Raw genomic sequence first — 14,159 nt, forward strand, 5'->3', positions numbered from 1 at the left:
GGTAACTATCACTTCCGGTTACTGCACTCTTCTTCTCCCGCCCAAACCCTCGTACCAAAAAAACAAACGAAACGATACGATTCTCTGTCCCACAGCTCTTAGCAAACTCCACCTACGTGGACAAATCGTAGCCGAAATACACCCATTTCACTCTCCTCTTTCGGGGAAGTTAAATTGATCACTGGCACACCAGACCGCGAACGAGTCGGGTTTTGTGAAGGCTATAAAAGAGGGAAGATGAAAGCTTTTACTTATTTTATCCGAGCTCGGCTCGTCACCTTCGTCTTCTTCTCCGGCGGCAACAGAGGGCTGAAAGTTGGTAAATTAGGGGGGTTAGATTTTAGTTCTTAGAAGCAGTAATAATGGGTTCAGAAGATGAAGTGCAGGATCGGCGGCAGCCTGATATAAGCCTGGTGCGGCTCATTTTTTGTTGCACAGTCGCCGGAGGGGTGCAGTATGGCTGGGCTCTCCAGCTTTCTCTCCTAACTCCCTATGTCCAGGTTTGATGCCTTCTTTTGATCAGGTTTAAGATGGAGAATTGAGTTGGAAATTTGGGAAAGGTGATTCAATCTAATTAAAAAATTTAACCTTTTTTTTTCTCAAATTGCCCTGTATTGCTATTTAGTGAATATGGGCTGAACCTGGGAAGATTCTAGCTCATTGGTTTTCAAAATGTTTGGTTAAATTTTGAAATCATGGTTTGAACCGAAGTACATTTATAGCAATGAAAATTATGATTTTTTATTAATTTTATTATTTTTGCCGTAATTGGTGCAGACTCTTGGGCTCCCTCATGCTTTGGCTTCTATCATGTGGCTTTGCGGTCCCGTTGCAGGGTTTATTGTAAGTATTCAAAGCCATTGTGCTTTGCTTTCGTTTCCATGGATTTGAATCCAATGAGCTATTATTTTTTTGTTAAATTAGGTTGGACCTACTGTTGGCTTTTTTAGTGATAGATGCAACTCAAGTTTTGGCCGGAGGAGGCCATTTATTCTTACAGGATGCCTCATTATCTGCTTATCTGTCAGTGATCTCTTTCTCTCTCTCTCTGGTTGATTTCTTTTGCTTGTTGCATCATATCATTTGAGTTTGAATTTTATTCATGTAGGTGATGGTGATTGGGTACTCATCAGACATTGGAACAGCACTGGGAGATACAAAGGAAAACTGCAGGTATATTTTTACATTTATATTTAAAACATAAGTAAATAAAAAAATAAAAAACTTTTGTCTTGATTCTAAAAAGAAGAGAGTCTGAGTGTGCGTGTGAACCCTTTGAACAGTACCTATGTTGGTCCTCGTTGGAAAGCTGCTCTTATATATGTGATTGGCTTTTGGGTGCTGGATTTCTCTAACAATGCAGTTCAGGTAAGTTTCAAAAATGACTTCTTTTATTCATTTATGGTGAATTTTGAAGTCTTAACTACTTCTGCATGAAGAAAATTGTATTGTGCATGGAAGAATTAGCAAGTATTATAGATTTGAAGAGTTGCGTTGGTTTCTCTTTTGATTCCTGTTGCAGGGACCTGCTCGAGCAATGATGGCTGATCTATCTGGTAAGTTTTCTTCTTTAGGTTGTGTTGTTTCCATAGATTACGTGAAGGCAGCAATTTTATTGATTATAAATCCATTATTGTCATTTTTTTTGTATAGGAAAACATGGATGCAGCGCAGGAAATATCATATATGCCTTTTGGATGGCTTTGGGAAACGTTCTGGGTTATGCTTCCGGGGCCAGTGGAGCTTGGCACAAGTTGGTTTGATATGGATCTTTCCAAAAAAAAAATAAATAATATTTTTTTTTATTTTTTTGAGAACTTATAAAAATGTGCTTTTTCACAGGCTGATGCCTTTCTTGATGACAAATTCATGCTGTGAATCCTGTGCAAACTTGAAGGGTGCCTTCTTGGTTGCAGTGGTAAGTTAGATTGGTTTTAGAACTTATGTTTAGAATGCTGGATTTATGAATGGTTTGTAAGGATAAATAAAAGATTCACTTTACGCTGTAGAAGCATTAAAACAAGCAGGAAAGATAAACTTTGATTTAGACTTTTGAAACTAAACTTATTCTGATTTTCTTCTCTCTTTTCAGTATCTTCAAGTTCCTCACAAAAGAAAAATATATTTTCAAGCTTTCACGCAGCATTACATCATATATTTTCAAGCTTTCACGCAAAAAAATTAATAATAATAATAAAGTCATTTGATTTGGATAAGCTCCTAAGCTCTTCTCTACATCCAGATATTCCTTGGATTATGTTTGACAGTAACTCTCATCTGTGCAAAAGAAGTTCCACTCTCCCAGTTGGATGCCAATGTGTTGCAGCAAAATTCTGGCTTTTTCTCTGTGTTCAAAGCCTTCAAAAACTTACCAACTGGAATGCCTTCTGTTCTTCTTGTGACATGTCTCACCTGGGTGTGTTTCTAATTTCATTATGCTATCAGCTGTTTCTTCTTCGCTGAAAGAATATGAACATTTTTGTTTCAGTTCCTCACTATCTCAGATAATATTAAATGCAGCTGGCCTGGTTCCCTTTCATTCTTTACAACACTGACTGGATGGGTCGTGAGATCTACCATGGTGATCCAAGTGGAACAAAATATGAAATTGAAGCCTATAATAAGGGTGTTCAACAAGGAGCATTTGGCTTGCTGCTGAATTCTGTAATAAAAAATGCTTTTTTCTTCATCTTCTTCCTTCTCTGATTACTTTAAGGCTTAACCTCATGGTCTAAAAGCATGTTGTTTCCAATGATTAGATTCTTCTTGGAATCACTTCAATTCTTCTTGAGCCTATGCGCCGCAAAATCACAACAAGATTTGTGTGGGTCATTGGCAACTTCACCCTTTTCTTAGGCATGGTTGCCATGACAGTCCTTAGTTTAATTTCCACACATGGTTATAAAACAAAACTCAGCTACGTGGCTAATGGGGAAGAGGGTATCAAAATTGGAGCTTTGGCTATATTTACAATCCTTGGATTTCCTATGGCTGTTAGTATCATTCTCTGCTCATCTCTTCTCTATCTATTTTCAAATTCCATGCCTTGAAGTATTTCTAAAAACATCTAAGTATTAAATTTTATTGCAGATTTTATATAGTATTCCTTTTGCTACTGCTGCACAGCTTGCTGCAAATGAAGGAGGCACACAACAGGGTTGGTTTGGTTTCATCTTCTGTAAATTCACTACTTTTAGTTCTTCAAAATAAGGCTCCATATACTGAAACTATGCATCTTTTATGATCAACTCTTCAGGACTGGTCACCGGTGTTCTTAATCTCTCCATCGTCGTTCCTCAGGTGAGTTATTCTGATTGTACTGAATTTTAAACAAATCCTATGTTATATAGAAGAGGTTGATAATGCATAAGTAGAAGATGATTTGGTTATACATTTTTTTAATTTTATGATATTATATAAAAATGATGTTGACCATATGTTGGCAGATATTCATGTGGCATTTTTTTTTTATTGTGAAGTATAATTTAATGAGGATTAAGAAAGATCTAATTCAAATCAGAGAGTGGAAATAAATTAGAAAGAATTTTCATGCACAAAACACATCAAAACACTGAATATTCTGTTTTTTAAACGCCATTTTCTCATTCCTTGTAATTGGAATTTATGCATGCAGGTGATCGTAGCTCTTAGTGCTGGCCCTTGGGATGCTCTCTTTGGCAAGGGCAACATCCCAGCCTTTGCGCTCGCCGGCGGCATCGCCATTGTTGGCACCTTTGTTGGCCTGGCTAAGCTTCCCAATATCTCTAATGACTATATAAAGAGCGACAGCTTTGGATCTATGCACTAATGAGTTCAAGGGTGGAATTCTTCTAAGCTTCAAAAAATTTGTTAGGTTTATGGATGATAGAGGAGATGGAGGCAGCCATGCTTTTGCTCTCCTCATATATAATTATTAAAAATATTCAGAACCAATTGAAATTATTTTCCTCATGAATAAATAACACAAACATTTAAATTTTTTGTACTGACCATTTGAGAAGATACAATACCTTGTTTGAGGATGTTTTCATAGGTTGGTGACCAGACCTATGCAAAGCTAATATGCTGTATATGCTGAGTCAGATCATTTGACTTCTAAAGTCAACTTGATTTGTTAAATAAAGTATTTTTTTTTCTTTTGATGTGAGAAGTGCATTTATTGTGTGTTTTTCTATCTATTTTTATTTATCATTTATTTACTTTTTTTTATTGAGAAATGCTAGAACCTCTAAGATTGGGAAAAGTATTACAAAGGATTCTGGATGCATTCGGAGTCCAATAGTGGAGCGCCACATGTCAAGTGGGTTTCACTATTTTTAACATTGGTCAATACCAATGTATTGTGGTGGGGCCCACTTGACACGTGGCGCTCCACCGTTGAACTCCTGATGTAGTATTTTCTCGATTGGAAAAAATTACTGCAGTTCTCTTGTGAATTCTTGTGAATTTTTATACTTATCATCTTTTTTTTTTTTTAATTATGATTGTTTTATCTATTATTTTCCTAGATATGGTGATAGTGTATAGTGAAATTACATCTTTCTTCATGATCTTCTTGGCTAAAAATGACAATCTCACTCGATTAAGAAAATCAAAGTTAAATTATATTTTCATGTGAAAATTTTAAAATAAAGCACATAGGTCTAGCTCAATTGAAATGTTTTTCGTTAATAGAAGCATCAATAGTTTAGGATATTGTAAATATCTTTGCGATGACAATACCAAAAAAGTTTGGAGTGATCATATTAGTCCCTTTTATACAAGCGAAAGTATCATTAGATTTGAGTCGTGAGACAACACTGCAAAGTGGTTATGAGTGAGTGTCATATGAGATTTGCTATATTGATCCTCCCTTGGAAGTCATGATGACACTTCTTGTGGTATGGTAGTATATGAAGATCATCGAGGTCACTAAAGATGTAGTATATTAGTCTTTTATTGAAGGTGAAGAAGATAAATTTAAGATGAAGATAGAATTATGTAGAAAGGTTGTTAAATTCACAAAGATAATTGGGTTCGTCGTTCTTTGAAAGTTAAAATTAGATGACCTTAAAGTGAAGGTCTTTAAAGACATTGAAGATAAGGGCAGACCCACATAGTGTCTAGTGGGCAATCGCCTCCCCTCCTCTCCAACACTTACATTTAAATTTTTACTCATATGAGAAGACAATTTGTTCTTTTGCTCCTCTCTTGAAATATTAGTTTTGCCCCTCTTGTAATATCACTTTTCTTTTTGTTGCCCTTGCCCCTCCCATATGGGTCTAGGGGGTAGTTTGGCCCTCTCAAAAAAGTGTGGTTCTATCCCTGAACAAAGATGATCTTATCGGTTCTCTCATAGAGATTAATATGAATAACGTGAAAAATATTGAAATAGTAGTTAGTTTTAAAGATTCATTTAAGTTATGGAGACAAGTTTCTTTTTTTTAAATATTTTTTAAGAAAATATAAAGGTCTCCGGTTGCCTTTTATCCTTGTTGTTATTTACCCCATTTTACTTGCAGGACATGTACTCACCCTCATTTGCATTCAATACATTCAAAACAAATCATATTAAAAGTAAAATATTTCAATATGTATAACTTGCGTCTGATTAAATACTTTGTGTACAAATTAATTTGTTTTAATGGCCCAAAAGCAGGATCAATCTATTCACATTATATTATGAAATGTTCTTTATTGCAAAACTTGTGGTGATGTCAATGGGCCTTCAAGCCACTTATGGCATACATCTAATCACGACAAAACTATGGGCCCAAAGGCCCATGTTTGGCATATGAGATTTCAGGTTCAATCTTGATCATTTTGAGTTGTTTAAATTCATAAATTTTCCGGGAAATGAAAAAAAGAGTGAGTAGAACTAATTAAATAGAGAAAATGTGATTTTTTATGCATAGATTTCTATTTAGTTGATGAAAGTATTCAATATTAAATATGTTGAGTTTGAATTTTGAGGGCAATATGAATCAAACACTGACTTATATGGGTCTATTTTGCCCTTTTGTTAGCTTAAAATATTGGAAGATGGTATTGGAAAAATAGCTAACTTCTCACTATATTCCTAATTTTTCCAAGCCACCTCAATGTAATCCTTATAATTCCACATCTATCTTCTTTTTTTATTTTGTCAACTCTAAATACCCACCTAAACTTTCAGACCATTTAATGAATGACATAATAATATAAAAATCATAGAACAACATGTGGCAGTATCGTTTTATCAAAAAAGTTTAGGTGAAATGTTAGTGAATACTATATGCAGAGGTGAAATCAGATTATGTCTAGAGTGGAAAATTGTCCCCTCTAGAATTTGCAAATTCTCTATGTAAACATTCAAATTTAACTTTTTTGTTTCTTATGTGCTTTACGATATATATATCTGTGTGTGTGTGTGTGTGTGTGTGTTGTGTGTGTGTGTGTGTGTGTGTGTGTGTGTGTGTGTGTGTGTGTGTGTGTGTGTGTAAAATGACATAAAAAGTCATATTATTATTTTTTTATTTCATGCAATTTGAAAGTCACTTCAGTTCGAGATCAAATATTTAAATGAGCTATATATATGATAAAATTATCTTATAAATTTTAAAATAAAATATGCAGATAATTTTAATGATGTTGAATTAATTGGTTGATTTAATTTAAAATTTGAAGGTCATAACATCAAAATCTGATTTAATGGAGAATAATTATTTTTTAATTGCAACAAAAAAAGTTCATACCATATAGAGTTTCATTTAGAATATATCAACATATATAATCATTTATCAGTCATCCTAATAAAAAATATTGATCAAGACATAATAACCTTTACTACATCATGTTTAAGTAGTGGTGTTAATTTGGTTGATGAGTTGGGTTTGGGCCATATCCTAAGGTCATTTGACTTGACTTAACTCAAATTTTTTTTGTATATTATATTGGCATGGATATTTGACTTGAATTGGACTTCAAGTAAACATAAAATGTGCAACCTATTTATTAGATAAATTATTTGAGTCATGATATTACAAGCATGTTTTCTTTTACAAAACATGATATTACAAGAAAGTTGACGAATGTTTGACCCATCTCACAAAACATGATATGACAAGCATGATTGATATAGCCCAAACCCAAATCTCTTGTACATCGTTTATAAGATTATGCATAATGAAAGCTAGATGATGTGTATGAATTGTAGAAAATTATACCTTTCTTCAATGCTCCTTTAATGACAAATGATCATACATATTTTCTACCTTTGTTCGTAAGGGGTTGTAAGAAAAGAATAAGCTTCTATACGCGCCTCACTTTTTTTTGTTTTTAACAAATTAAATTGCCATGACAATGATATATGCCACACTTTTGAGTTAGAGAAGAGAATTGTTATTTATTGATTTGATTGCATGGATATGAATTATATTTTATAAGAATTCATCAATCGAAAATCAAGCCCATTTATTATGTGATATTACTAAGAAGTTGTTTGGGATCACTTTTTTTATATTTTCTCTTTATTTTAGAAATATATTTATTCAGTGCATTTATTGCATGCATATTGTTATTTTTAATTTTCAAACATAATTTAACTTATATTTAAAAACACTCAAAATATTCATAAATTAGTATGTGTGTTTTTTTTAAATAAGCGTGTTGTAATATACCAATAATATTTTATTTCATAGAAAAAAAATAAACAAAATAAATTAATAATGTTATTATTTTTACCTAAGAGCCATTTTATTTAGTAGTTGATATCACTATATATGTTTTGTTACAATTATTTTACATTTTATTTTCTTTTTAATTTGGCTTTTTTACTTGTATAATCTTATTTTGTTTTTAATATTGTTGAGCCCTAAAAAAATATATGGATCTGATGCCTACATGCACATCAATGATCATCATCATTGGACCCAAATAATAATAGTAATAATAAATAAATAAATAAATTGTGGATATATTTTAAAAAATTTCACATATGAAAACTAGTCTCACAATTTTGTTTTTATTTTTTATTTCTATTTTTATTTTTCTTTTTTGAACAATAATTACTTTATCAATATGAATAAGACAAACAAACATCATTTTCTTAAAAAACAAAATTTGCAGCTATTTATTTATTTATTTTCCAATCAATATGAATGTTTAGGTGTTAGATATGTAAGTACATAGGAATTTTGGGGTGTGTATGTAAATGCTCTTAAATTTAGACCTAGAGATAGAGCTCGGGATGCACCTTCTGCTACTACTTCTAGACCTTCTACTTCCACTGCTACTGAGCCTCCATTTGGATTTTGGGATGTGTTGATTGAGACATATTTGGAACACCAGAATTATATGTTTATGATACATTGTCGTAAACAAGATATGGAAGAAAATTTTGATCATAAGACATTATGTTTGGAGGAAAAGTGATTATGATGTTGATTATGATAAGGCATCACTGAAATTCATGAAGGGAGATCAATCTGTTGAATTTTCTACATGCCCTTGATTTACATCTTTTGAGATCCACAAGTCTATGGATGAAGATATCCCCTTTGGTTTTGATGATAATGATGATGATAAGGAAGAGGATTCGACTTCATTATTTTTTTTTGTAGTAGTTATGATTTTTAGATCTTTCTCATGATGAACTATTTATGTATGTTTCATTACTCTATGTACTTTTATTTTGATGTTACTTTTGTTACTTTTTTACTTAGTATTAAGTATGTTAGAGTAGTCTTTTACATTGCAACTTTTCATGATATAATTGTTTTAATTTAAATTGTCTACTACTCAACATTTGTTTTTATTAATTTTACCCGTACTGTTCTCAGCTTAAAAATTTTAAATTTTTCTCTATATTCATGCTTAATATAAACTGAATGGTTTTAAAATTTAAGTTTGGAGGAGGAAAAAAATTTATTTTAAAATGAACCTTATCTGCCCTGAGTAAAATATATTTTCAAAAACTATTTTAATTTAACATGTGGTATGTTGAGATAGCTTGAGATAACTATATTTTTGAATTTATAATTAATACATTAAACTTAAGTAAAAGTTTTTAATAATAAAGATTAATTATGGATTTGAGGTATTTAGTATAAGCGTGTAGGATTATGCTTTTACTATTTAAAATAAAAAATATATATATTTTTGAAAGTGTTAAAGATCTTAGATTTTTATTTAAAAAGAAAGAATTGAAACTTTATGAAAAATCTTTTTCAAGTCTAATACACATTTATCAAGTAAGGAAATGTGAAAAGTTTTTATCTTTAATAAGTGGATGATGTAGTTCAAAATCATTAAAGGCTATCCAAATATAGTAATCCTCACATGACATGAAAAGAAAAAAAATGATTGAAAATGATCCTGAAAGAAAAAAAAAAGAAAAGAAAAGCAAAAGAAAAAAATATATATGTGAGGAGAAGCTTGAGGAGATGCCTAATAAAAAATTGGTTTCACTTAAATCATCTTAAGAAAATAAACTTAATTACATTTCTAAGTTTATTTATAAAGTATTAGATTCCTTACTAGTATAGTTCTCATGATATTCTTTTTCTTATAATTCTTTTAAGCATCTTTAATATGACAAATTACAATTATTACTAAAATAAATAAAAAATAAGAATTCTTAAATTTGACTATAATTACTTTACATTCTAGTTTTAATATACATTATTAAAAATCTTTCTAAAGTTTTACTATTGTATTTAAAAAACAAAAATTATAGATATCTTAAAGTAAAACTCACTTCCATAAAGTTATACTTTTTATATATAGTAAGAAAGGTTACTTGAGGAGAAATAGCATTTAAGTTTGGGGAATTGATCTACCTTAAAATTACTTATTTTTTATGCACATTTTATACACAATTTTTTAGGATATCATACTTTAATGAAATGTATTTTTATATTTTTAATTGTACGAGCAAGAAAAAGAGTTTAAGAGTAAACATGAGCAGAATGAGCTAAATTGAAGAAAAATATCAAACCAGCCGAACTGCCGCCTAAGCTTTAGATGCAGAAATTGGCTAGCGCCTAAGCTCGACGGTTTGGCGAGATGTCTGAAACAACTCTTGATTGTTTTTGAAGCTTTATAAATAGGGATTAATTCCATAAGTATAGGTGATCAGATAAGGGTGGATAAAGTTGAACAGTGAGTCATCTAATGTTAGTAATTTCTTTGTGAGTCTTTGTGATTTCTGAAGTTTGTGAGTCTTGTAAGTGTTTGTTGAAGTCAGAGAAGTCAAAGAACTCTTCAAAGGAGTACTTGAGAAAACATTCCAGATAAGTATTTGTATCTTTGTCTTTTAGTCTCGTACTTTTGATTTGAGTTTTATAAATATGCTTTGTTTTGTTAGCCACATGCTTCGTGAGTAGGTTTTTTTCTTTCTCCTTACAATATGAAGTAATCAAGTAGGCAACTTTGATTTTGTTTAAAACTTCTTTTTAATCCTAAAAATTGTGATTATATTTTTATCGGTCATTCATTTACTTTACAAATTGGATTATTTGTACTATTAAAATCTGTTGATGAAAGTTATAGACCCGAAATGGTTAAGATTTCTTGACTTGTAAGTATAGCATTCTACTTTGAAAAAGCAGTCGCGATCGACCAAAGAATTGATGTTTCTAGCATGACAGACTAGATTCTTTTATTAAATATGTTCAGCAATTGGAACTAAGGGTCACAAGTAAGTCCTATAGAGATGACAAATGGGTAATCTAGGAGTGAGAGACAAGAAGCTACCTACCATTACTAAACATGCTGACACCAACTTTAGATTAGCTAATGTTCTTTATGCTTGAAATATGTAAAGAATATGTATGCTCCTATTTGTCACAAAACCTCATTTAAGTTCCTGAACATATTGAAATCATATACTAATTATGAATTATTTGTAAGGAAAAAGTGTCTTTTATATATTGTTTAAAATTATTACATTTACTTTTTACTTGCATTTGTAGAATTTTAGTAAACTTAATTTAATCACTATTTATTTATTTATTTTTTATAGTTTAAATTAAAGTTCCTTTAAGGTTAAAAATTCCTGAATTTCATTTCTTTTATTTTAGTTCATAATTCCCAGTGGGATCGGTACTGGGGATTTTATAGAAAATCCTATATCACTTGAAACGATAAATATACCTGCATAGTACCCCTAGTGTGTAAACTAATTTCTAAATTTTATATCATTTTCCATTTTGCACACTAGCCGCTAAATATAATTTCGGTTGAGATTTTGGCATATTAATCAATATAAATATATGCGTAATTACGAGTCGGGTCAATATCATAAATAATATATTCCTTAATTAACTTGGGCTAAGTTAATACTAACAAACTAATGACACATTCTTTTATGTGACTAGCATGGAGGCACAACTCTTAGATATTCAATGACACTTGAGTTTGACAACAATCACCATGCCCATCCATACAATAGAAATAACTTTTGTTGTCTTTAGAAAAAGCTTTAAGAGCCAACTCACATGTGACAATTTTCTTAGAGTAAGTAGGCTGATATTATTATTACTTGTGCAATATTACAAAAATTTTAAGGCGGTTATCATGGTCATTGCCTTACTTTCTCGTAATTTATAATTCACTAATGTTTACTTGTCATCGTAGTAAATAAACCCAAGATTAGGGCTGTCAAAATGACTCGTCGTGTTCGGCCCGTTAAGAAGCTTGTGTTCGGCTCGTTTGCTAAGAAGTTAACGAGCTGAACACGGAACACGAACAAAGATTTGTTCTTTCGTGTTCGACTCGTTTTGGCTCAAAATACTACTCATCAATTATATAAATATATATAGATTGATGAGTAGTATTTTTAAAAAATTTAATTGACTACAAAGCTACAAAGATTTAAAATCTTTTAAAAGTATTAATTTTGAAAATAGAATGAAAATTATTAAATTAGATTCCAATGATGTTTTGATATAAACAACAATTTTTAAATCTTGCCCCAACCCTTAATATCCAATGACTATGCTATTAGAGTTATCAAAACGACTCTTTATTCGTGAACAACTAGTGTTCGGCCTACTATTCAAACGAGTCGAACACGAACACGAGATGTTATTCAAGTTGAATCATTTACCTCACGTAAAGATAAGCAAAGAATAATGACTTAATTAGATTTAAGAGATTTAATTGACGAGCACATTGTTTGCTCTTGCTGATTAATATACTTAAATAATATATTTTAAAACAATTCATAAAATACTTTTATTTTAATTTTATTTAATAGACTGAAATTTTAAAATAAGTTGTCAAAAAAACTTTCAAAATTTAATGGAATATAACTTTTATTATTTCAAATAAGTTTTAAGATTTAAGGTGGTGTATAGCAAGGAAAGAAATTTCAATTAAGTGGAATTTAATAAATCCTATAAATCCGGATTTAATAAATCCGGGAAGACTTCAATCACAACATTGAATGCCGTGGTCTTTTTAAATCCCTCAAACAGTTTGACACTTCTATTAAGATTTAAAAGTTTATTTTTCTGTTATAATAAAAAATATAATTAAATTGTAATTATGTTATTATTATTATTATAATTAAAACAAATTATTAAGTTTTATTAAAAAAAAAGTTATTTTTAATTATGCTGATTAATTATTTACTAAATTAAAAGTTTTAATAAAATATTAACATAAATTAATTAATTAATAATTAATTAGTTATTAGTTATATTACTTTAGAATTATTTTTAATTTTATTAAATAATTTTAATTTTTAAATGTGTTTTTATTACTTAATTAATTATTAAACAAGCATAATTAAAAATAATTAAACTTTTTAATCGACTCTCTCCCATTCTACCTCTCTCGCTGTTATGTTGAATAACACTACGTCTCTGAAAAAAAAAATACGTTCGGAGTCCGGACAGAGAGCTACGTCCGAATGCTAATAAAATGCCTTATTTCCGTGATATTGTGGTGTTATTTGTCTTGTTTTGACGTTATTTTTGCGTAATTGGGTGTAATTTTGATTTTTTTTCTTAATTAAGTTAGTTGATATTCAGTTTCCTTTTTTTAAATAATAAAATTAATTTTCTGTTGTTTTAAAGTTAATTAAAATCTTAAATAATTTCCTTTTCAGGTTTACTTTTAATATTAGATTATTTTTCGATTACCTTTTTTTACTAAGCAAATATTATTTAATATATTTAATTGATTTTCAGCTTTAATTCTTGTTAAATTAATGAATTTAAAATTTGAATTAATCTTCTGTTTATTTTTCTTGTTAGGTAATTCCGTAATTCCAATATTTTAATTAAATCTTCTTTTTTTCCTTTTATTACTATATTTTAATTAAAAATTTGGAATTACTTAATAAAAATATAAACCAAAAATCAATTTAAATATTTTATATATAAGGAAATTTTTTAATATATTCCTTTCATTTTAAATATAAAGAAATAAATATAACAAAATATTTTAATATATTCATTTCATTTTAAATATAAGAAAATAAATATAAAGAAATATTTTAATATATTCATTTTAATATTTAAAATTTAAGAAAATATTTGAAATATAAGGAAATGAATATTTTAAATGAAAGATATTTAATAGGTTACAAATAAATATTTAGAAGTATTTAAAATATATTAATAGGTTACAAATAATAAGGTTACAAATAATAAGGACGTATTTAAAATATTGATTTTTTTAAGAAAATATATATAAGAAAATATTTTAATTGGTTACGAATAAATATTTTTTCTATTTATGCAGAAACCTCCTAATAACACGACATTAATGTCAAAGCCGTCACAATAACACCACATTAATGCCAAAAACAACACAATAACACAAATAACACCATATTAATGCTTAAAATGTTGCAATAACACAGTAAAAGAAAAAAAAAAACACCACAATAGCATCCGAACGAGAATTAGTAGAACATATTAAGAAGCTGTAGCTCTCCTCAAATGAAGGCCTTTAGACTCCAATGTAGACTTCCATTATTTATGTTTTTCCTGAGCTTTATCTCTCGTCTTGCCCAGGAGAAGGATATTATCAGCGAAAAACATACACCAAGTTACATCCTCCTGTAAATGTCCAGTAATTAGTATAAATTGGACTATAAAAGTGATATTTTATTGTACAATGGGAATGTTTAGTTATTTTGGTTTGTATTTTAACTTTTACATTGGGATTTATGAGCTGGCTCAAGAATT

At 29.7% G+C, this 14,159-nt stretch overlaps 1 protein-coding gene across 1 annotated transcript; it reads left to right on the top strand.

Annotated features, from left to right (window-relative positions):
• The first annotated feature begins 325 nt into the window (after positions 1-325).
• LOC110021382 (sucrose transport protein SUT1-like) lies at positions 326-3,954 on the top strand. Its single transcript, XM_020719856.1, has 14 exons — positions 326-500; positions 778-843; positions 925-1,023; positions 1,109-1,173; positions 1,284-1,368; positions 1,523-1,556; positions 1,654-1,753; positions 1,843-1,918; positions 2,243-2,416; positions 2,521-2,664; positions 2,760-2,993; positions 3,091-3,157; positions 3,257-3,300; positions 3,635-3,954. Exons 1-14 carry the CDS (start codon positions 363-365, stop codon positions 3,806-3,808), a joined length of 1,500 nt encoding a protein of 499 aa, XP_020575515.1. The 5' UTR covers positions 326-362; the 3' UTR covers positions 3,809-3,954.
• The last annotated feature ends 10,205 nt before the right edge of the window (positions 3,955-14,159 follow it).

The sequence above is a fragment of the Phalaenopsis equestris genome, unplaced genomic scaffold (assembly GCF_001263595.1).
Source record: "Phalaenopsis equestris unplaced genomic scaffold, ASM126359v1 Scaffold000134, whole genome shotgun sequence".
Taxonomy (NCBI): domain Eukaryota; kingdom Viridiplantae; phylum Streptophyta; class Magnoliopsida; order Asparagales; family Orchidaceae; genus Phalaenopsis; species Phalaenopsis equestris.